Below are 23,630 nucleotides of genomic sequence, written 5' to 3'. Positions count from 1 at the left end.
GGATCCCAGCACACAGATCACTGAAGGTCCAATGAGCACATGAAGTCCTGCAGCCTCATGCAGTGCAGTGTGTCAGCAAATATACAGTAACACAGTTTATTGTTGTTTTGTGTTTCTACACTGACACACAGGATTTTATTGCCTCTGTGATTGAAACAGCAGGGCGCCGGAAGGGACTGGAAGTCTTCGGCTTGGCTGGACACCAGACAGTGTGCAAAACGTTTTGTCAGGGCTCTAGCAACTGTTGGGCCTTTAACCCGTCGCTGGGGCACAACAAAGCATCGCAAAACCTCGTCACTCAACATGGGCGTCCTCCCTGTAGGTGCTTCTTACTATGCCACCCTCATATGGTGAGCAAGGCCGCACGCTGCCAGAGAGCACACAACAGGGCCATTATAAAGGTATCTGGGTACGAGCATGAGCATCTAACTGGAGCTGACTCACATTGCTACCTGTGGATATCACGTTGTGCGGAAAAGTCCTATGCTGGAATGGAAGGATGCGATGATTCATGACGATGAGGTGGCATGAGGCTTTATCTCGGCTGTCAGTGTTGGAGTGTGCGCTTATAGAGGGGGTGTGGCGATTCACCCTAGCAGAAAGCACCAGGAATCTCGGCAAAGTCCCCTACACCTGCCTTAAAAGATGTTAAAGTGCTGTTCTCTGTAGGTTATGCGCATGTTCTGGAGTATGACCTCCACTGCGCTGCTTAGACCTTAAGCACACTAAAATAAAGAACAATAAATGCTAATAATAGCACTGTAATAACTGTAATAAAAGCAATAGAATTATTCTCATTTTTGCTAGCATTTACAGACTGTGTATTCTGCTGTTTTCAGGTACTTTCCCATCCAGAACTCTTGTCTACTTAATAAAATCAAGCTTGCCCTGAACAAGAACTCCACTGCTAGTCGTCAGACGTCACAGGGCATGGTCAGCTCCACATGGTCCAGCTGTGTTTGTGTTTCCTAACGGCAAGGGCACAAAAAGAGCTGTCTATGGCAAAAGTACATTACATACAAACCGTTCACTACACAAATCCAAATCCAAATAAACTGTCACCATGCACAACTGATACCAACTAAAGTGGCTCATCCACTTATCATGAAGTAGACCTTATTCAAATAAACGTTACAATTGTTCCAAAACTTAAAAATAAAGAGTATATAATTGTGCTATTTTGTGTTTACAAGGGTCATATTTGTAGTGGACAACATACTGGACAATTTGTAGGACAACTGTAGGACAATTTTGCTTTTCCTATTCTTTGACAGAGATTTAATGCTTCATATAATGGAATCATTAAAATTGGAAAGGTCAGCACCTGACATCGTGTAAAGCAGAGGCTACCTTTGTAGCTCTCTGGGATAAAGGGATGAAGGGCAGCCTGAGTGCTTGTTCGAATTCCCAACACAACAGAGCCAGATAACAGCTGCCTACCAAGACCAGCTCCAGGGGGGCTAGAGGGAGCCAAAAATCCTAACCCTAACACAACCCCTAATCCTAACCCTAACACAACCCCTAATCCTAACCCTACCATCAACCACAATCTTAACCCTAACATTAACCATAATTCTAATCCTAACATTAACTCTAATCCTAACCCTAACACCAACCCTAATCCGAACCCTAACATTAACCCTAATCCTAACACTAACACTAGCCTTAATCCTAACCCTAACATTAAGCATAATCCTGACACTAGCTGGTAGGCTGCAAAAGACTGTGCTGGTACCCTCTACCATAAAGCATGAAACAGGATAATCAGAATAAACATTAGGTCTAAATGTTAATTTAGTGCATATTCACCCTGTAGTCTTCATCAAAACTGTGCCATTTTCTCAGTAAAATCCATATCAATAGTAACAGGTTGATTAGAGGTTTGTTAGGTAATACCTCAGTCCCAGATTTCTTGGTGATACATTTAGCAAGTGGATTACAAAGTATTAACATTTTCTTTTGGATATGGTGATAAATCATTTACCCTTAAGAGGGACCAGGACATATGTACATGGACACTACATGGTGTGGTAAATCTGCAGGCTTGGAGGATATTCAAATGCAGAATTTTACAAATCACTAGGTTTGCATTGCAAATATCCAGAGGAGCTATTCCCAAAATGTATTTACTTATTTCACTATCAAGAACAAATGCTGATATTACAATGCTCACTCACTCGCTCGCTCACTCGCACGCACACATACACACACGCGCACACACACACACACACACACACACACACCAGTCAGAACCACAGAGACTTCCAATATATTTTGGCAAACATAACACCAGATATTTCAATGCTTATGCATTAATCGGTCTTTGGGTAGTAGTGTACCCTGTGCAAACTACATATTTTTAAGATTAACAAAGAAATGTAGTGACCCTAACTGACCACATCATACTACAAATCTAGACCAAATCTAGCCTGAATGTAATACATTAACAATGCTTTGCCTCATTCTGTTCATTCAGACACCATGCTACAAGATAAGTAAAATAAAATAAGTCATAAGGGACTCCAAGACATCCCTGATCTGTATAACTTATCTGTAATATCACACAGGATATAGATACTGTTACAAATCTTACTTTGCCTCACAAGTCTCTCAGTTTATGTACAGAGTATTAAAAACTTCTGTAACTATGGTACACAGGTTGTACACACACACACACACACACACACACACACACACACACACGCACGCACTTACAGACAAACACACACACACACACACACACACACACAAACTTCAAAAAACGTAATAAGCACTCACAGGCATTCTCCATGTCTAGAAGAAGAGAAAAGGATTGCTTGAATGAGTTGCTTCTGTTTCTTCCCTCAGCCTTGTCTGTGTCTCTCCCTCTCTCTCTCTGTCTCTCCTCCCTCCTTCTCTCTCTCCCTCTCCCTCCCTCTCGATCTGTCCCTCATTGGCTGGCCCCTCCCGTGCGGCTCTCACTGTCTTCAGTTCTGTGGTTGAGAGAAGCAGGAAGAGCACTGGGGTCTGCAGGATGGCAAACAACCATTACCTCCATTAGAGTGAGCTGACTGAACCAGTCCGAGCACATCGAGTGAAACCTCCCAATACACTGGGGCATTCAGAGAGAGAGAGAGAGAACGAGAGAGAGACCAGGGGGGTCAATGCAATGTTGGACAACTCTGTAACCTTTATTTAATCACCGCTGAGTAACAAATGTACAGCTCCATTAGTTGTCCATGAATTCTGCCTTGGATTAAGTGACATGACAGGGTAGAAACTAGTGCTGCTCCACAGAGCTGCAGCAGTTCCAGGTGTAATGTTAGCTGATTAGAACAGCACAGGTTTTAGGAGCAGCGTGGCTTTCTGGGCATGATGGGTAGGAATTCTCAGCAGGAGAATAGCATGTGGTGGTTGCAAGAGCCTCAAAAAAGCTGCCGTGTTGAGTGTACTCGTCGTGGGTGAAGGTCGCTCACAATTTTTAATCTATTTTCAGAGGTGAGACTTGATGCCAAAAATTGGCCTCTGCTCAAAAAGGATGAATCATTGCTTGTGATGTGTCTCTGTGGCAGTATAGAGCTGAACAGAGCTTGCAAAGCTCACTCCTAGAGACTCCACAGTCATATGAGCCAAGAACGAACTTTAGTATTGTAATACATGATCTATCTGAAACCAGAAGGCAACATTTGTGTGGTTCGATGGGGCATCTTTGTGTGAGTCCTTTCTCATATGTCTCACATTGCTTATTAAAAAATATGCAGCACGTAAACACTTTTTACTGAGGCTGGGAGCTAAAGAACATGGAAGATAACATATGTGTCATTCTTATTTATGCTGTGTTATTCTTGATCAGGTCCTGTGGTTACGTTAGCACAGCATGCTTTATCAGGCAAATACATAGCAACACATAAAACAACAACTTCACAGAGACCTGCATGCTGGCTCAAGCTGTAATTAGAGCTCGCTTTCTTCCTTCTGCACAAGGAAGGGATTATCTTAAATGGTGGATCCAATGCTCAAGTCTCAAAATCTGCTGGACAGACTACATCTGAACTGACAGTTTCTTAGAACATTGGCGACAAAGTCCAACGTCCATTTCCGAAAGCAATTCATTAGTATTGTCATGTTGTAAAACAACATTAAGGCCATGTTACCGGATCACGGAAACATCCCCACATAACCTTCTGTGTTACTCTGCCAGACTTAGTGGGACCACACTGAGACATTTTAACCAAGAAAGGTTATTTTTTAATGATTAGGTTAACCAGTGTTGAGAAAGAAGAACATAACATATAGCAAGAGAGTGCTGGAATGTTTGGCTTTAAGTTAAGAGTGTCACTGAACTGCAGAGCTGCCTGGGATTATGGGTGCTTGGTGAAGATGAGCAAAAAGCTCCATGTCATTGCCAAAAATGTTTTATCTTAAAGTATGGAATGAATCATAGTAGTTGTTCAAAAAAGAAAAAAAGTCAAGCGGTAAAGTTACAATTATGTGTGTCAAAGGGCGCCTCTAGACGTTCTTATTAACAAAATACCAACATGAATAAAATGTGCCTATGAACATAAGTACCTCTGACATCAATAAACACAATGCACTGCACATATAGCCTAAAATAAGACATAACATTCTTGCTTCTAATATTCTGATTTCATCTATTTTGTGACCTCATTTACATGAGCAAGCATGCCTTTCTTGCCTCAGTAACGTCCCCCTTTATATCAAAGTCCACATAACAGTAGACATGAGGGTGTCGTTTCAAAAGAGAAGGTGAGGCAAAGTAATCACAGCTGAAAGACATGCTGGGCCAGACTGACACATGTGGCCTTTAAGTGTATACTGAGAACACCCACGGTTGATGTCTCACACAATCACAAGCCAGAGCAGCTCTTAAAAGCACTCAAGATGAGGTGAGAGAGAGAGAAAGAGCGAGAGAGACTCAGAGACTGAGATTGAAAGATAGTGATTAGAACGTTTCTGAGCTGGTTTTTTTTTTTGGATGTGCTCCCCCCGCAAGGCGAGAAGGGCAGGAGAACTGTGGCTTCAACTGGCAGCTTATAGCAGAGCCTGAAGAGGCCTCACCACAATGATGATCCCTGTATGCATCTCAGCAGAAAGCAAGGAACTCTCCAGTCTCCTTTCATAGACCTTTTGCCCAACATTTCTGTTGCTTTGAAGCATCCTGATCTACCTCTGTCTTTAGAAACTACACGTGTGTGTCCTACTTAAGGAATTTGAGCATTTAACAATCTTTATCATTTAAACAACCATCTGCGTGTATGATGTCATCACTGAGTTTCAGGTCACTGCTTATGTGTGTGTGAGTGAGTGTGTCATCATGCAGACCTACATAATATTAGCTCGTAGTATTTACCATATCACAAGCCAAAGCATCAAAACAAACATCAATTTAAATGCCTAAATGAAAACCCCGAAATCACAAACATTTCACAAAGCTGTACACCAGCGCTAGTGTTCAAAATATAAATGTTGTAGCGGGTGAGTGTTAGAAAAGTGAGGTGCGCGGTAAGGAGCGTTAACGCGGCTGTCTCCTCCACACTGCAGCCTCCCCAGTGGGCATGCTCCACACTCTGCCCCTCTGTCATTAGGGGCCTGACAGTGTGCATCTTCACAGCAGAAAGGAAACGAAACCTACGAATTATTCCAAACAAACCAACCACCAGGACGCCTTTTGTTTCTCTCTTGTGCCTTCCGACCATCAGCGCTGAAATGATGAGAGAGGAGAACATAGCTTTTGTTCTCAAATGCCAAACACCACAAATAGAAACACAGTAAGGTATATTTAGATGTTCAACACCCACATTGCATTTTCTTTGTTTTAGTTCTCATTTTTAAACAACACTGGTATATCACGCTGAGCACATCATACTCCCTGTCCTGTAGCCCTCATAGTAATACACAGCCTAACAGCGAGCAAATAAAGGGAACAGCAGTAGGCAGTTATGGGCACACACACCTGCAAAGTCCAACTGCAGGACAGTATAAATGCTTAAAAGGCTCTGTGAAGGTCACAGTTGACTGACTTTTTAAAAGTCATAATAGCAGAAAAGAATATTTCATACCTTGCCCTACTACAACCATACTTTTGATAGATAGATAGATAGATAGATAGATAGATAGATAGATAGATAGATAGATAGATAGATAGATAGATAGATAGATAATTTGTAATTCTTTTTTATTATTTCTGTATGTTACTTTAATTACAGCGTCGCAATGTATTCCAAATGTCTTCTAAAAATATCTTTAACAACAACAACAACAAAACAGACCGAAAATAAATAAATGGGTTAGATAAAATCTTGACCTCTGCCATCGATAATGTTAGAAAACCAGACAGCTTGACAGTACGTGTTCCCCTCCCCGTGGCTGTTTGAGGAAGTACAGTTTCCAAACATAATTTGTACACTGCAGCTAGAGGGCAGACACACAAACCCTGCTACAGTGATCTCAACAGCAGAGAACGTAATACTAGCATGTGAACGAAATGAAATACAAAACTAAATTGCTCTACTATGCCAGTAATAAAATTAGATAATTTACATAGTATGGCACATTTAATCATCAGAAGAGTGCACAGGTTCTCAAACTAGATTAGCCACTGAACAGTACTCAACACTTTATCCCTTTGGTAATAGACTGCCAAGAATTAATTATAAAACGGGTTCCTGCAGTATGCATACTAACTAAATGAAATTACCAGAAGAATCATTCAGCTGTGAATATGGAGCAAATTACTAAAGCAAGAGTTTGGGTATGTTGTTTGTTGAAGTTTAGTTGACAGGAAGTGGTTTTAAACTGTCAAGTCTGCAGAAAAGATGCACAAACCAAGATGTCATCATACACTTAAGGTCCAAGAACAAATCCTCCGCTGTTACACAGATGAACCTGAACTAGCTCCTGAGTGAAGCTTAGGAACCGCACAAATCTAACCCTCACCTGAGGGAGTAAATAGAGTTTCGCTGTCTGTGCTTGCAACTTTGACATCTGTTGCCAACGAAACTGCTGTATGCTACATATTTAGGCCTGCAGCAATACTGAGGGCTATTATGTCTTTGCGTTCTGAGGTCAAGAACTCTGGTGTGTTGATCACACTGTCTACTGTGAGAAGAATCCAGTTTTCTGTGGCTTCAGCCGTTACAACGTGCTGTATCACACATCTAACTTACATTTAACTGTACAGCTTTGGAATCACTACACAAGACTTTTCTCATAAAAAGTCTATGAATGGTGTTATCAGTAATCTATGGTGTGCATGAAAAACAAAATAATCAAAATCTGTTACAGAATAAGCACATAATGTTACCAATAAAAGGTTTATGTAACCACGACTGGAAAGAAAACTTGTTCTAAACCTCACCAGCTACTGCTAAAATAAATATCTTGAATATTACCTTTGAAGTTTACACACTCCGTTAGTTGCGTTCTGAAACTACTATAAAAAGCACTGCACCAATAATAGAACTGAAAAAAGCATATGACCTAAAGGTACTGTTTTTGTTATTTTTAACATTTTTTTCAGTATAATGATTTATCTATTTAGTTATCTATTTAATCGCCTCTGTCTTTAAGACATTGCTGTCTTTATGCGTGGTAGAACAGTATTAAAGCTACTTGTTAAAATGCATAATACCTGAGCAGGCAGAGCGTAATCTGGTCAGAATCCTTAATCTGAAACCGGAGACATCGCTCTGAGACCGAAACCTGTGCCCGGGACACGCCGCAGATAACGTCTTGAGATCGGGAAAAGTGTCTTCAGTAGTCATGATGTAAAAATATAAAGAATAAAAAAATCAGTCTTCGCAGAAAAGTTCAAAGCACCATATGAACAGCACTTATAGGCTACACGTAAGAAGTACTTATCGCCTGGGGACAGGCAGCCTGAGTGCTCTTCCTCCGCCGGGGTGTAGGACGGCCTACGTGTAAACTCATCCACATACACTCGCTAAACAGACAGCTACAGTTTTACCACATTACCTAGTAATGTAAATGCAAAATAAAACCAAAGATACTAAACACAACTTTCATTAGAAAGGGTTGGTCATTGTTCAGCAACCTGATAGCTAAATAAGGGCGAATCTTTTTGAGAAATTCACGGTAAGATGTCATGTAGAAAAAAACCCCGACAACAACGTGGTTAACTTCATAGCTACATCAGTTAACAAAGGCACTAAGGTTCCCACCCAACTACTGACAGAAGTCAGCAGCTTCAAGGTTGATTTCTGACCTTACAAACCCAAGTGAGGTTTGACTGTGATTGCAGTCTACATTATTCACTCAAAGACCGTACCTAGCGCTTTCTACCATAAATGTTCTGTGTTCATATAAGATGTTTTCATGTCGGGGAAACTAAAGGTTAAAACCGTGCATTTGTTGCACTAAACTTCACCAGTTTCCATACATGTTACCATTTCAGGCTTACCAGCTCTTTTTCACTCAGAAATGTGTAAGGGTCCCTATAAAAGTTAAATATCACTGTTCTCCGTCGATGTTCGCCTAGTTAGTGATATTAACAGATAAACTCTCCTTATCATGGCACCCAAGGCTCGGGAAGTGTTGAAATTGACAGGTCCTGATGATGAAAAACTATAAAAACAGTAACACCGAAGTACATAAAGAAGACTTGCGGCTTATACTGAAGTATACTAAGAATGATTTTCTAAACTATCATTTATATATAGTGTAACTAACTGATAATGCCATATTAGAGGGCATAAATGCATGATCAGATGGACAAGACAGATAGCTATAAATAATATTTAGTAACTTGCATCGAATTAGAAATAGACAATCAATTGTAGGATTAAATATATAAATGGTAAAATAATTATTCCAGGTTGCTATAGTGACCTGAAGAATCCTATTACTTCATAATACAGACGAATTACAAGTTCAGAAGAGTTCCATGAAAATGGACACCAGCGTGGTGGAAATGGACAAATGAAGGGACAAACTGTTCAAAACGAATATGAGTCACCCGTAAAATCAATGTGCTCTCATCGCACCAACCCCTCGGACATAAAGATTTGGGTAAATGCTGCATTAGATGCAGATGCACTGTTTGTGTTTTAGCACACGAGTGCAAATGCCATTTTGAAACTTAACATCAAGAAGATGTGTCTCAATCCTGAGGTTAATCTATAACTGAGGGTACTAGTCAAGTTGCTATCATTTAAACAGACTGCAGGTCTCAGTGTACCACGTTCCAGCTGGAGAGCCTAGGCACATCCTGAGGTAAGCCAAGATTATTTTTCTCCATCTCATGTATATGTGAAGAGGGTAATGGGCTACAATCTGATTATGATAAAATGTTTTTATCTAATGAACTCTATAATACAATTTAAAGTAGGATATCTACAATTGTGGTGTCTCTCTTGAAAATATTACCTAATGCTTAATACTAAGCACAGTTTTCTCTGTGGTTTTATTCAACTAAATACATATTTTTGGCATTAGGTTTTATTTACCTGTGGCGTAATTGTATTTGTATCAATCAAGACAAAAATTACTTGTAAATGTCCCTTTAAAATGCCTAAACATTTTAATTTTTTCAGATATGGTTTCAGATGAAAATAACTGATCAAGAATTAACTTTATCCAATTTGTCTTTTAAACATACGACTCTGGTGTTATATTTACCTCTTTCATTGTTTACTTTTTCATTGGGACTAATTGTGTGATCTGTGTTGCAAGGCAGTCCTTCCACTCAGGGTCATTGACCTCTGAGCTCAGTAGCACATAGACCTCAGCAGGTAGACAGAACTGGGCCCCATTTCCCAAAAACATCATAGTGTTAAGATCTGATATAGTGTTCAGTGTGATGCTCATGCCATCATTTAACAGTGATCTTTGTGTTATGATGCATTTGGGAAACTGTGTTCTGGTCTGTTAATGGCATCTAAATGGAAGAGAGACAAAAGATGCATAAGCTGCCAGCTAACAAACCACACAGAGGTCTTAATGTCATTATAAGTCAATAGCATTTTGTGAATGCATTATCTTAACCATAGGTATCTAATAAATAACTTTACCTCTCCTGCAAGTAGGTGTCAAATGGGTTGTTTAATGTCCTTTAGGTCTTCCTTGAAGTTTTTGTCAGACCTACAAAAGAAGATGAATGTGGTGCTCTTGGCTCTTCTAATCGTCTCCTACCTGGCAACAGGAGGAACCAACCGCGTGTACGTGCATCCTTTCTATCTCTTCAGCTTTGAAAACATCAGCTGTGAAGTCATCCAAAGTAAGGACCCTAAGCCTCTGGAGACTATCCATCCTGTGACTCGGCTCCAAGACAGCACCGAGCCAGACCCTCGCCCCAGCACTAGGCCCAAGACCCTGAAGAACCTGTCCCAGCGCACTGCCGTGCTGGCTGAACTGCAGAATTCTCTGGGCCTGCGTATGTTTGAAAAGCTCAGCTGCAGGAAGGACACTGGCAACATCCTGCTCTCTCCTTTCAATGCGTTTGGTTCCCTAGTAACTCTATACCTTGGGGCCTCAAAGAAAACCGCCATCCCCTACCAGCAGCTGCTGGGTGTCAACTGGGAGTCGGATCGGGCCGACTGCGTATACCTGATAGATGGGCACACGGTGTTACGTACGCTGCAGGCCATCAACTCGTTAATCGACGGACCTTGGGATGAGCTCAGGACTCTCGTTTGGACCTTCGTGAGCAGTGATGCTAACCTCTCCAAAGACTATGTGCGCGGGATGCAGGACTTCTCGGACGCCTCGTTCGTTCGAGCAGTGAACTTTTCCCAGCCTGAGGAGGCTGAGGCACAAGTCAACTCCTTCATCCACAATACGTCAGACAGCAAGATGGAGAACCTCTTTACAGCTCTCAGTCCATCCACGAACCTGTTGTTTGCTAGTTCTGTACATTTCAAAGGTGAGTGGATAATGTGTTTAATAACCACAAGCCAGCTTTTATCTGTTTTCGTAGATCAGGAATGCCACCATCATTGAAGCATCTTGAGATAAATTTTAGTTGTGGTCCTAATTTTTGGGGTGCAAAAATCTTTTCCATGTCCTCATAAAGCTGTGCCTTCTTTCAATGAGTAAATATTTCAAGGTGAAAAAATTTGTCTGCTAAAAAACTATTTTATATCATACATAGGCAGTTGGAGAACAGCTTTCCAACCAGAGAAAACTAATATTCAAGACTTCAGGATTGATAAGAAGTCCAGTGTTAAAGTACCGTTTATGATACACACTGGTGACTACATGCATCTCGATGACCCTGGCAGGAAGTGCTCTATAGTCAAACTCAGTCTTAGCAAACGGACCTACATGCTACTGGTGCTGCCTCACGTAGAAGCCTGCATGCAAGACATTGAAGATCAACTCCTGAAAAAAATCATAGCTACATGGGATAAACGTCTAAAAGAACGGTGAGTAGTTTATGGCACTTTCTTTTAAATAAGTCTGTCTATTACTCTTAAAATCTGGGTGTCACTTTGAAGAGGTACATACACAAGTAAACAAATTGAAGTGAGCAGAGCTTTAGCATAAAGGACACAGTTACCCTGCAGAGCTAAGCCCATTAGAGAAGTGCTGAGGCAGCTACAATTAGAGTAGGGTACAGTTTATATATATATATATATATATATATATATATATATATATATATATAAATATAAAATGAGACATTTTGGACAGAGGTCCTTCTTTAGTGCTTCTCACTCAGCACACTTGTGCATGCACTTTGCACAGCTTTCTGTCCAAAACTTCCTGTTTATGCATGCACACCTACACCTAAATGTTCTTTTTTTGGCAGGTACTTGGAACTGTCTCTGCCTAAATTCTCAGTGACTGCTGTGACTGACCTAAGGTCAGTGTTATCTGATCTGGCTGTTGAGAAATATCTGCTGGGCTCTGACGCCCACTTTGAGAGACTCAGCAGCAAGGAGAACTTCACAGTTGATAAGGTAATACTCCAGTCCAGTTCAACTGGTTTTTAGGTTTTTTAAGATCTAAAATTATTAAAATATAAATGCACTGACCAATATTACTGAACAGATTTTTAACATAGTCACATTGTAAGCCAATTTATGAATTCTAAATAGCAGTTTTTATAGTGTCTTTAAAGTATTTTAAACTTGAATTCTAACACTGCAATTGAATTGCAACACTGAACAATTCTGATTTTTAAAGTTTCTACACCTTTGTCGTTTGGACAGGTGCTCAACAATGTGTTTTTTGACATGTCTGAAGAAGGGACTGAAGTTCAGAGCAAGTCTCAAGATGTGAAAGTTCCCCTCAAAGTCACTGTCAACAGACCCTTCTTCTTTGCCATTATAGAGGGTACCTCTAATGCCATACTTTTGTTGGGAAAGATCCTGAATCCAACTATATAAAAAACAGCATGCAATACACTTTAACGTGGTTTGATTTTCATATCCGTTAAACTCACTATAGGATAAACATACACGTAGCTAGCGCTCTATATTAATTAAAAAAATAGTCCTCATGGTCGTGCAGCAAGTTTGGTATGTAATGCTGAAATAAAGACGCAGCAGCCATAAGGAGTATATTCTGAACATAGCTTCCATGTTCCCTCCCACATTGTAAAATGAAGGCCAGTTTGTTCCACTACAGTAGTGTCTCCCAAACCATTCCCCTGGAGCTTGAAGCTTAATACTTACCTGTTCCATCACACCCTACTCACCTCCTCAGCCAATTACCAAAAAGAGGAGGAAATGTCAACATGGTTTCGAAAACAGTATGGATATCATGTTCGCAATATCCTTAAATCTCCCACACGTGCACTTAGTATGTGGACACGGTTTAAGGTTTACAATGCTTAAATGATTTGTTAGCACACTAGTGGGATATACAGCATGATGTATGTGGCTAATACTTCAGATGGGAAAATCCATGGCTTGGGTATGTTTTTATATAGAAATGTTTTGTAGAATGGTTTATTCTGTTTATAAGTAACTTAAATTAAATCTGAGAACCTCTGTTCATGTTATTTTTGTCTTTTTCTAAATTGCACAAGACCTTTTACACACAAAACATTTTACAACAGACAGCAAATTTAGCAAAAAGCAGAAATTCAGAAAGGTGCAAAACTGCAGGCGTATGCACATGGGAAAAGTTCTGAAGTGTTTTCACAGTCACCTACCTGCCCAATTCTGAAGGAAAACGTTTTGGCGACATTAACTTATTAAGCAGCAGCATCTGCCATTATATCCAAACCTTTTATTGTTAAAGTTACATTTAAAAGTTACAGTAGTACCATTCTTGTCATGGTGTTTAAAATGCCAAAAGGACTGAGCTTCATGCCGACAGGCAGGCCTCAGGGAAAACCTGGTTAAAGAAATGTTATTCATTCTGACAGAATGCTTAGCTCATGACACCAGTTTCATAACATCAGGTTCCAAGTCATAAGTTGGCACATCAGTCAACATTATTTGATGTAACCGTGCATGACAGGTTGTGACGTATCATGACTCATCAAACCCACTGCCCACTCACTTCTTTACTATCTTGAAACCTAACATATTTAGGATTCATGCTGCATATTATTACATAATCACACCAGGTTACCATAAAGATTCCTATTGAGTATTTGTGCCTATCCTTATTATCAGATAGGATTAGACAATAAATAACATTTGTGCACGTAGGCCTGTCTTTGTAGTGTGCTTCTTCACCACACAGGGAGAGGTGACAGGCTGTAGATCAGGTACTTATCGTTGACTTCATCATTGCATGAAGAGCAACTGGGCTCCAAAATTGGCAAAAAAAAACAACAAAAAAACCCCCCACAAAAGAACAAAACAAACAACTAAACAAAACATTGGGTCTGCCCCTCCATTTTTTCCCTGTAACGTCTTGGATTCTGGGCAGGGCATATGCGGGGACCCCGAGTAGGGGGAGTGAACCTTAAGAGCCAGCCTGCTCTGCTGTGGCAAGATCCCGGGCCTCCCGCACCAGGTCCAGCAGGGAGGAGAACATGTTGATGTTGCTTGGCTGGAGGCCCATCTTCTGTATCTGTTAAACGCAACAGTGGTAGCATGAGCACAGACTTTAACCCTTATGCACTTAAACACACGCACTGTGCATATTTACAGACAACAGAGTACACTCTGCCACGAATTAACACCAGATGTGAATCAGCTGCAGCTCTGAGAGTCATGTCTCTGAGTCACTATTTCCCTACATTTTCCTTTTCTGTACACAAAGGGGAAAAAGTAATTTCAGAGATTTTCAGAAGCCTATTCTTCCTGCCAGACACCCTCATAACTCCCATCCTGTGTCTCTGCTGACTCGGTGCTGGGCTGGACTGGCAGCACGTTGGTCCTGGCAGGGTATTTAGCAGTGATGGGAACGCTAACATAGATAGATGGGAAATCATGAATTATGATGCTCCTGTCCCGACAGGCCATGCAGCATCCGTGCCAAGTCCACTCGACTCACTTTCTTTCTACTGGCAGTTTGACTGCACCTACTTTACACATGTAATTAAAGTGGGCAAAATTTTACTCTGTACACATTGTCTGCTCCTCTGACAATGTTTAAGCGGTTAAGGTGTATTATACAGTGGCTGGTAATATAGATGTATATGTAGAATTCATGTAAAATAACTATCCACCCAGCCCAATCTACCATCTAATGTGCTGTGCCTAGTGAATTTTTAATTCACTGTATAGAGTTTGTATAGTTTCTTAATTGTTCCACTGCCAGTCTGTATTTACTCTGTAGTCACACTGTAGTTGCACTGTGGACTGCATTGACTATATAGTTGCACTGTGGTCTGTGTTTCATATTCACACTGTCACAATTGCACTATTGTCTGCTGCTGTTTAATGTAAAATGTGGCACCATTTCCTGCACAGGAAATATTTAATTCCCCACTCAAGACATCAGTTGACTTTAAAGTCCTGCTTTTCACAAAAATGACGACATGACAAAAAAAAAAAAAAAAAAGACATTCTTTTAAACATTCTTATTGTGAAGATAGGGCTGAGGTGGGTGCATAGCATCCTCCATGGAAATATGGAAGCCTTTTGCATGAACACCTGCATTTTGTCAGAACACCCACGAACCTTATTTAGAGCAAACTGAACAGTGCTCTATGTAACTGGATGTTCTGAATTGTGACAGAGCTGGCAGATCACTGACAGAGCCAACTTCTATGCCCCTTTTAGTAAAATTAGGTAACTGATGCCTCTATATGCAGATGCCCTGTTTCCAAATGTCGATATCCTCAGTTTGCGAACTACCAGACTGCACTTTAAAACCAGTGTTTGGCTGAGAGACTGCATGCTGAGTCCAGCCATTTTACACACATTTCGCTGCACTGTTATCTTTGTGCTCAAGTGTGTGGAGCCGAAAGCACCTGCTCGCCGAGGTACTCCACATCCAGGGCCAGTTGCAGGCGGATCTTGGTGTCATCAGAGGGCCCAGCGGAGGCTCCTGCTGTGCTGGCCATGGTCGTTTTCCTGGCCTGCTTTAGTCTCTTCAGACTCTCCTCCATTTTCCTCACAGAGCTCAGCACATCAGATATGGTCTCAAAGTATCTGCAATTTAGCAGAACTAGTTGAACACACACTTGGACATGCATGCATATACAGCAGAGTAGATGCTGCCCAACCTAGCCAAATGAAAGATACCACTCACAACCCAAGAGACAGGAATTGTATATCTATGTGTGTGGGCTTGCATGTGTGAGCATGCACACACTACCTGTGGGTGCAATCTGAAAGAGTGATGCGAAGCCACTCCAGCATGATGGAGGCCTTCACCACGCTGGTGGAGTCTGTGAGCAGCTGATGCAGTGGCCGCAAAGCGTTATCCATGTAGGCCGAGGCCCTGCTGGGCATCTCCTGTCAAATCAACAAAATCAGTCATCATTTTCTGCAAAAGCAACCATGTTTTTGGGGAATGCTCCACAAATAACACGGTGCTTTACAAGACTGATATTTGTTAAACAGGACCTAGACATGTTCAATATTATTTTACAATTAAAATATATAGTAAATATGGTGCTATGTATTCAAATTCACAGGGCCTTTACAGGTGCTTCAGGCAGGGTAAGACATTGGGTCTGAGATCACATTTACGGCATTTAGCTGACGGTTTTTATCCAAAGCGACTTACAATTATGACTGAGTATGACTTGAGCAATTAAGGATTAAGTGCCTTGCTCAGTGGTTTAGCAGTAGCAACTTGGCAGTGGTAGGGCTTGAACCAGCAACCTTGCGATTACAAGTCGGGCATGTTAAACACTAAGCTACCACTGCATGGTGTGTTCAGAGCTCTGGCTCACCTTATTGGTCCTCCGGTACAGCCGCGGGACTTCGGATGCATTTCTTAGGAAGCGGAAACTCCTCTCTGTCAAATGCTGAGTCATTCTGCTATTTAATGTTGGGATGCACCTGGCCAAAGCAGCATTAGAGTCATCCAAGGCCTCTGGCATTCAAAATCAGAGAGACAGGGAACAGCAACAGATCACCTCTTTTCTTTTTCAAACTGATATGACCTACCAGTAAATGCTACCTACTTGAAATAAGATATGTACCTGAAACAATGGTAAAGTTTTTGAAACCAATTCCCTCTAATCTCTGCCTGATCATGTCAGAGATTTCTGGAATCTGGAAGAGTAAGCAGAAACAGAATGAACAGGATCTCCCACATGACTTCAAAGTATCTGGATTTCAGAGAAACGGTCCTGAACAACACCACTTGCCCTATAATACCTGCTCCTGTAGCTGGTCCACATCAGCAGCGATGAAGACCAGCTGCTTGGTGGACAGGGCCACGGGGCCACCACTCTCACTGTCGGCATCCTGAGAGGTGCGGCTCGACGTGGAGGATGCAGAGCTCGGCAGTGGCCGCACCGGGTCTTTGGTGGCTTCTGAAGGCGGGGTCTTTGTTAAGACCTACAGGACAGGAGATCATCCCTTTATCAGTCTAGAGATACCGTCTAGTTCCAGGGCACAGGAGCTATTCTAAGTTTAAAAAAAGAAACAGCACTAGTAGAAGCTGCTGTTCTCCCTTTTGTGAAGACAATATTTCTTGAGACCAACTGAGACCAAAACAAGCATTCCACACTTCCCAGCATTCTACAGTTCTTGGTGCAAAGCACTGAGCAGCTGCCTGTGTGATGCTCCAGTTATGCAAGGTCTGCTATGAGAGCCCGTGAGCTTTAAAGCTTTGTTAAGCTGGCCTGCTGCCAGTGCGGTACCTCCGTGAGGAAGGTGGCATATCGGGAGAGGAGCTGCAGCGTTAGCTTCCAGAAGCGATGAGCCAGTGGTGGCAGGTAGATTTGCTCCGCCCAACACCTGCACACACAGCTCCACAACACCTCTGTCACCTGCAGCCGGTAGCGGCTCCCAGCTGCACACCGGCACGTACGCCCAAATACATGCACAAACACAGAGGCGCGCGCGCGCACACGCACACACACACACACACACACACACACACACACACACACACACACACACACACACATAAAAAAGAACATGAGCATCTGATTTGTTGCAAATACAATTTTGTGGACATATTCTGTCATACCTGTGAACAGCACAGCAAAAGTAAAAAGGGATTTCTACCTGTTTGGAGACTGACACTGACCTGGAGCTGCTTCTAATCCATCTGACATGGCGTTCTCTAGAGATCCAGCAATCTCCTTGTAACTGAAAAGCACAACAATCCAAGAGTTTAAAGGACACACACAGAAATGCTGGACTGAATAATTAATATTTAGCCAATTCTTAATAATATTGGTGATTACATGAACATGAGTTTAAATCTTGCTTTTTTAAAATGATAAACATTAAGTAAACAAGCTTAGTAGCTTGAGGTGACAGCTGTCAGTTGACAGTGAATGATGGCCATTGTCCACTGAAGCTCCATTATCAACATTATTCAAGCAACAGGATGAGTGATAAGATGATCATCACTGTGGTACAAGACAGTTGGGCCCGAGCCATACACCATTCTCTGTGGACTATACTATGCCTGACATGGAGAGGGAAGAAGGCAAAATTCCACAACCCTGTGATAGTTTTATTGTATGGAAACACATCCAGCAACCATGTAAAATTGAGAAATTCCCAGAAAAATAACAAATGAATGTGTAATGAGCCTACACAACATTTTAATCACTTCTAACAATCAAAGAAAGCAGAGAGTTCAGTGGGACAGACTATATAACGAAAGGAAGCTCCAAATAAACAGCTCAGAGCCAAGCCACACCATCAGTCCCTCTCAACTAATCACACATACCACATTAGTCATGACAATGAATAATTTGTGGGCAATCAGTGATTTGGATTGTGACTCGAAGGCAAATAAGCCCTCCCCCCCAATTCTTTTCAATACCTCCCTCATTGTGAACTTGCTGCCTACAGTGTTGACCAGTTAACAATAAAACCACTTAAAGACAACTGACTTACTGACTTCAGCTTTAAAACAAGTTTTCAGTGCTTTATTAAATATTTTTTTCAAGCTTTCATTTTCATCTTATTATTATTAGTAGTAGTAGTAGAAACAGCAGTAAACGTGTTGCTTTATTTATTCCCTTTATCTTTACCTAATCTAAAAGTAGGATATACGCTAAAAAAAAGGATAAAAATGTTTGTAAAAAATCCAAGGTGACTGGAACTTAATAGCAAACTGTTAAAAGCTTCTAACTATAAAAGCATACATTATATAAGGTGAGCCAGCCTATGAGAGCACAGTGAGCTCTCCCATTCCCAGTATGTAAGAAGAGTCGGGCAGTGGGCATACCACGCACTCTGCCACTCACCGCAGCTGAAAATACACAGGGAGGTTCCATCTGTTGTGGAAGCTCTGGTAAGATGTGTGGGCTCTGAGTCTCTTTACACTCGCCTGAGAGCCACATTGCCTTTCAAACTTCCGCACAAAGTCCATGCTAATGCAGTAACGCTGCAGAAGACAAAAGTACAGTTTAAAAAAATAATTGGTTTCTGATATTGACAAAAAGAACAGAATGCAATCTGTACCATTCTAATCTCAACAAATGTACAGTATAATTTGCAACTTTAGGATGGCTCTTTTACGGGCATATGCACAGCTGTGCTGTCAAACAAACATCAATCCATGTTTGTACACATGGATCAATATTTATTGATTTTAAACAGATCTAAATTTTATTTTATTGATCACATTGTCTCAGATATATCTGACATATATACCATGGTGAAATCGAAAGTGCATTTTATGGACTCCTGATATGTCTAAAAATCTCATTACAGGCATTAAATAAGGTTACACTAAAAAAACTTGAAGGTAGCCAGTGCTAGGCCAAGCTATTTTGCAGTGAAGTCTTTGCCATTTTTCACCATGCATGGAGCTAGTCGTGTCCACACCTATAGTTTCAATTTTGGTGAAAAATAAAAAAATTTACCTTTTCCGTGAACTAGGCTTAATTGGTGTTTGAACTTCAGAATTATTTACATTTGTATAGTCATTGGTATTACATACAGTTTTATTACTCAGACTCTCCCTCATTATGCCATTATGTTCAGCTCTGACTGCGCATCTTAGCAAGCTGTGAGTCGGACAGTGGGATGTCAATCAACCACGCTCACTGGAATATTAGGACAAGAGCATAGACCATTCTCAGCTAGGATTAATGAACTAATCTCATATCGTGTTTATAGCAGTTTTCTGCTCTGTATTTAATTGAAAATGTGATGAATATTTAATAACACTAATTTACTATCATACAAATTTTTAAAAACTTTAAATATTTTCCCTTGTTTTTAAACTACTTCACCGTTATTACATTTTAGCCTACTCCCACAACACCCAGCATAAAGCAAGATGTCCAAAAGTTTCTTTACCTTTACAACAGACTGCAAAACATGACTGAAAATAAGTAAGAGTAGGGTTCATTGTGCACGTGTGACTCTAAGGCTGGGTTTATCCTACTGGGGTCATGTGCATGTTCCCGTTTTACCTGATAAAAGGCGTCAGGGTTGCCCGGATTGAAAAGGGACGGAATCCTCTCCTCCACACCTTTTACGATCTCTGGCCAGACAGAGTTGACCAGGAAGTCATATCCTGGCACAATGTCAGCTTTGTCACTGGGCAAAAAAAGGTGACAAATATAAATCTTGGCTAATGTCACATCTACAGTTCCAACATAATTTTCATAATTTACAATGTTAGCATAAACATTTTGGATTGTGCTACTCAATTATTTGAGTACTCCTAACCCTAAGATCTTAGATAGGCCCCACCTTGTAATTGGTATGTCTTGTTTAACCGCCACGTCATAGACACATCCAATTCATCTATCGTCCCAATCTATCAGTATAACTATCACTAAATCATCCCAATCTATCACCATTACTAAATCATCCCATTAGTGGCAAGACAGCCCTGTTTAAAACACAAAACTACAACAAGTGGTTCTATGCTAATAGCCTGCATGATGCATTATTAAGGTTAGAGTCCTAAGGTTGGAGCACTATTAAGGTTAGATTATATTTTTGAAGAGCCAATATGCTCTTCTTCTAATGTAATTTAGGTTAACAGGATCCCAAAAATCTAAAGTTCGTACAATACAGCGCAATGAAAAACTTACCTGGAAATGGCCCCTCCTGTGACCTCTCGTAACAGTCGGCAATGGTGAGGCACAAACTCCAGAAGCTTTGCGTACATCACCTGAAGACCATGAGGGCTGGAACTGACAAACTGCTCATTTATGACCTATTAGAAAATGAAACAAAACAAAATTGGGGTCCAAAGAAGCTGCCACATTCTTCCACTTCAGGCGGAGCTTATAATCATCTTTGAAAAAAGAGAAGCCTTTAATATGACATGATGCACTATTATGTGATTTATATAATGCAGAATAACACACCTCATCCATATATGGCTTGACTAAGACTTGTCCCACGAGCGCTTCCGAGTCTCTGGTCTTGTCAATGGTAGCATATGTTCGGAGGCAATGTCGGACCATGTCCAAGTTGGATGTCTGAAGACCCTGGATGAGTAGGCCCTCTAAAGACTGCTGGAGCATAGCAGTAATGCCAGCGATCCTCTGGAACATCAACACAATAAATCTGCCTCACTGCATCATCATTTCCATATTTGTTTTGGTCTTTTGTTTTAATCTTCTCTGTACATTACTTTTTATACATCCAATTATAATCCTTGATTAATCTGTTGAATTTGACTTTTTTTGTTATTGCCGTCATGCATTGTTTTGCATTTGTTTTTATTTGCACAAGCCCTGAATCATTTTGAGCTACAAGCTAAATACAGAAAGTAATATTTTTTTAATCACATTTTTTTAATCATGTTTTTATGTATCCAAGTGATATTTCTATAACTATAGCCTTAGATAATACTAACATCTGAATGAAAAGAGTTTCTCTGAAAGGTCTGAGAACCAGAAGGAGCGGAGCTTACTGGCCGCACTTTGTCCAGCAGTGGCATGCCTTTGCTCTGGACAGCATGGAACTGCAACTGGTTGAATTCGGTGGCAATCCGCTCGAGAATCTGACCCGCTAACAGAGGACTTCAAATGAAACCAGACAAAAAGTAAAGTTATTAATCGTGAAAGAACACATTTTCCCCTAATACAAAACACTCACAAAGAGATATAAGCTAATTATCAACTTAATAACTATTGTCATATAGTTTACTGCTCATGCCATCCTTAAAGGAGGTTATTACTCTAAATAACTTGGTACTACTCTCCTTTTCAGAGGGAAAGGTACATTTGTAGTGTAATGCTCCAAGTTTAAATGTTTATTATTTTTGCAGGGCATCATTTACTGTAGATAGACATCTAACATTAATGGAGTTAAAGTTACCTGCTTGTCTCAAGAGAAGTTGTATCTTTGGTGTTTTGGGAGTGAAGGATTTTTTCAATCTTCTCCACTGACTGAACTACTTGGATGAGTCTTAACACACAGATCTAATTTGAAGGAAGTCAAATACAAAATAAAATAGCACAAAGCTAGATCTAGTAAGAATAAAAAAACTTAAATATTCAGGCAAAAAAATAAATTAAAAAAAATCAATAGATAAAACGCACCTTCTTCTTTTGAATGTCATCTTGTTTGGACAACTGTGTGTCTATGGCTTGGATAACTTCATTTACGGATGACCTCAGGCTCTGTTCAAGTGAAGAAAATTATATGTGAAACAAAGCAAAAATGGCTGAGGTAAAGCATAACCAGACAATAATATAACCAAAAAATAATTTACCAACACTTCTTCGCGTAATTGGCCTAGAGGAACAGAAAGCTGATTGAGAGCTTTATCCATTCCTACCTTAAACACAAATGAAACGACAAAACGACAAACGGATGTAACCAAACACATCATACGGACTGAACTGAGGTTAATTTTAAGTAAGTTATTGCTATTTTAGTTCCTCCAGGCCTAAACAAACCCAAACCTACAAGATTAGTGGATAGGTTGACAAAGTCGGCATAGTCCTTATTGATGAGTTCGACCATTGCCGTTTTAAGCAGCCGGTAATACTTCTCCAGGTCCTCACGCATCTCCTCCAGCTGGACATGCTTTCGACATGCAGCAACGAATTTGTCCACGTCGAAATCATCCTGAAAGCAAAGAAATGCCATCATAGATGCTGTCAGGCTTCAGGATTCTCCATGACAAGTCAGGAACGCACAAAGCGAGGAGCGATGTAGCCAGCTAGCTAAGCTATACAACTCGTTTACAGCCAACTCAACATGTTTTAGATTCTCACACGCATTGTAAAAACAGTAAATAAATAAACAACAACAACAATAAGTTAAATAACCAGCGGTTAGTTAAAGTGCATTAACTTTATCCGGCCACAGCCACTCCCCTAAACTGTCGGTTCAAAAAGTTCCTAGCCAGCTAGACTGATAGCTAAAACACATTTTGAGAAGATGGTTAGCTAATTATATTAAGATTTTAAAAATCTATTTTTCTCAAATGCAAGTAGCCAAGTATGTTGGCTATGCTGGCTAAAGAAAGCAGTTCGTCGATGTTCGTCGCTGTTTTCCAGACATTGTGGAATAGTTTGGCTAAGATGCATCATTCAGTTAGCTAGCTAAGCTAAGCTAGGTATCGTCTAACGCAGGTCGTTAGAAGCTGACAAAACATACCTTCATAAATTCGTCTTTGTTAAAACACAAAGAATCGGGTCCCTTTGGTAGGTTCATCATCCTTAAATGCATGTACGCGTCTTATTGAGCAGAAACTCTGAATTTTGGATACATTTTTCAACGAATGACAGAAGTGTGCACCTTCCTTTACTTCCGCAAACATGGCACGCACCGAAGACGGAGGGAATCGTCACGTGACAGAGGTGAACCCGCGATGTCCGTTTCCCCGTACGCGCCCCCTCGAGACGCAGGAAGGCAGCAACAACTGCAGCCTGAAATTGCAAACGTAAATGGGTGGAAATCTAACATTCATATGAAATCTCATGCACTTTATAAATAATCGATTTTTTCACCAATTAAATAACTAATCCAGGCTTTAAAAATAGTTGAATGTCTGGTTCCTTAAAGAAATAGACGCTCCACATGAAAGCCAAATTGTATTAATTTTCTTAAAAGATATTTCACCTTGGAGGATGATGGCGCATGGGTGCCTAACCATGCAGAGTTGCAGGGATAAATAAGATTTGACGTTCTACTCAGACA

The 23,630-nt window shown here is 40.7% G+C and overlaps 3 protein-coding genes across 7 annotated transcripts in view; 1 reads left to right on the top strand and 2 right to left on the bottom strand.

Moving 5' to 3' along the window:
- The window catches only part of phactr2 (phosphatase and actin regulator 2), a 28,160-nt gene extending 20,022 nt beyond the window's left edge, over positions 1-8,138 (bottom strand). For 3 of the 4 annotated variants that reach the window (XM_027000471.2, XM_027000472.2, XM_027000475.2), the window contains exon 1: positions 7,631-8,138. In XM_027000471.2, the coding sequence (XP_026856272.2) occupies positions 7,631-7,763 (133 nt within the window). In that variant the 5' untranslated portion in view covers positions 7,764-8,138. Of the gene's footprint in view, positions 1-2,778; positions 2,861-7,630 lie in introns of those variants that run through there. The other variant, XM_027000474.2, reaches the window with a different exon arrangement.
- A 1,972-nt stretch (positions 8,139-10,110) lies between these two features.
- agt (angiotensinogen) lies at positions 10,111-13,440 on the top strand. Its single transcript, XM_027000486.2, has 4 exons — positions 10,111-10,879; positions 11,108-11,381; positions 11,768-11,918; positions 12,171-13,440. Exons 1-4 carry the CDS (start codon positions 10,111-10,113, stop codon positions 12,345-12,347), a joined length of 1,371 nt encoding a protein of 456 aa, XP_026856287.2. The 3' UTR covers positions 12,348-13,440.
- Positions 13,180-23,629, bottom strand: cog2 (component of oligomeric golgi complex 2). 2 transcript variants are annotated; one of them, XM_027000467.2, is made up of 19 exons: positions 23,553-23,629; positions 23,088-23,359; positions 22,392-22,553; positions 22,195-22,260; positions 22,022-22,102; positions 21,798-21,901; positions 21,391-21,499; positions 20,840-21,019; positions 20,561-20,685; positions 19,931-20,057; positions 18,755-18,894; positions 17,578-17,639; positions 17,186-17,337; positions 16,698-16,880; positions 16,520-16,592; positions 16,268-16,410; positions 15,685-15,824; positions 15,338-15,518; positions 13,180-13,989 (listed from the first exon to the last, which is right to left on the bottom strand). In XM_027000467.2, the coding sequence occupies exons 2-19, from the start codon at positions 23,157-23,159 to the stop codon at positions 13,882-13,884; spliced, it is 2,208 nt and encodes a 735-aa protein (XP_026856268.2). In that variant the 5' UTR covers positions 23,160-23,359; positions 23,553-23,629; the 3' UTR covers positions 13,180-13,881. The 2 variants fall into 2 exon arrangements, with proteins under 2 accessions (XP_026856268.2, XP_026856269.2); XM_027000468.2 differs by lacking the exons at positions 23,088-23,359; positions 23,553-23,629 and having other exon boundaries at positions 22,195-22,256; positions 22,392-22,482.
- Position 23,630: the final 1 nt, after the last annotated feature.

This window comes from Electrophorus electricus, chromosome 11 (genome assembly GCF_013358815.1).
Source record: "Electrophorus electricus isolate fEleEle1 chromosome 11, fEleEle1.pri, whole genome shotgun sequence".
NCBI lineage: Eukaryota > Metazoa > Chordata > Actinopteri > Gymnotiformes > Gymnotidae > Electrophorus > Electrophorus electricus.
The sequence above is the reverse complement of the archived record's forward strand: the minus strand, read 5'-3'. Positions and strand labels throughout refer to the sequence as shown.

Bases quoted from the DNA above. Each gene is read 5' to 3' on its own strand.
- cog2 (XM_027000467.2), bottom strand. From the start codon at position 23,159: ATGCATTTAAGGATGATGAACCTACCAAAGGGACCCGATTCTTTGTGT. The intron at 17,640-18,754 runs GTGAGTGGCAGA...TGTGCTTTTCAG, and splicing joins CCTGTGTATTTTCAGCTGCG to TTACAAGGAGATTGCTGGAT. The intron at 16,881-17,185 runs GTACCGCACTGG...CCTGTCCTGTAG, and splicing joins ATGCCACCTTCCTCACGGAG to GTCTTAACAAAGACCCCGCC.
- agt (XM_027000486.2), top strand. From the start codon at position 10,111: ATGAATGTGGTGCTCTTGGCTCTTCTAATCGTCTCCTACCTGGCAACA. The intron at 11,382-11,767 runs GTGAGTAGTTTA...TTTTTTTGGCAG, and splicing joins GATAAACGTCTAAAAGAACG to GTACTTGGAACTGTCTCTGC. The intron at 11,919-12,170 runs GTAATACTCCAG...TCGTTTGGACAG, and splicing joins AGAACTTCACAGTTGATAAG to GTGCTCAACAATGTGTTTTT.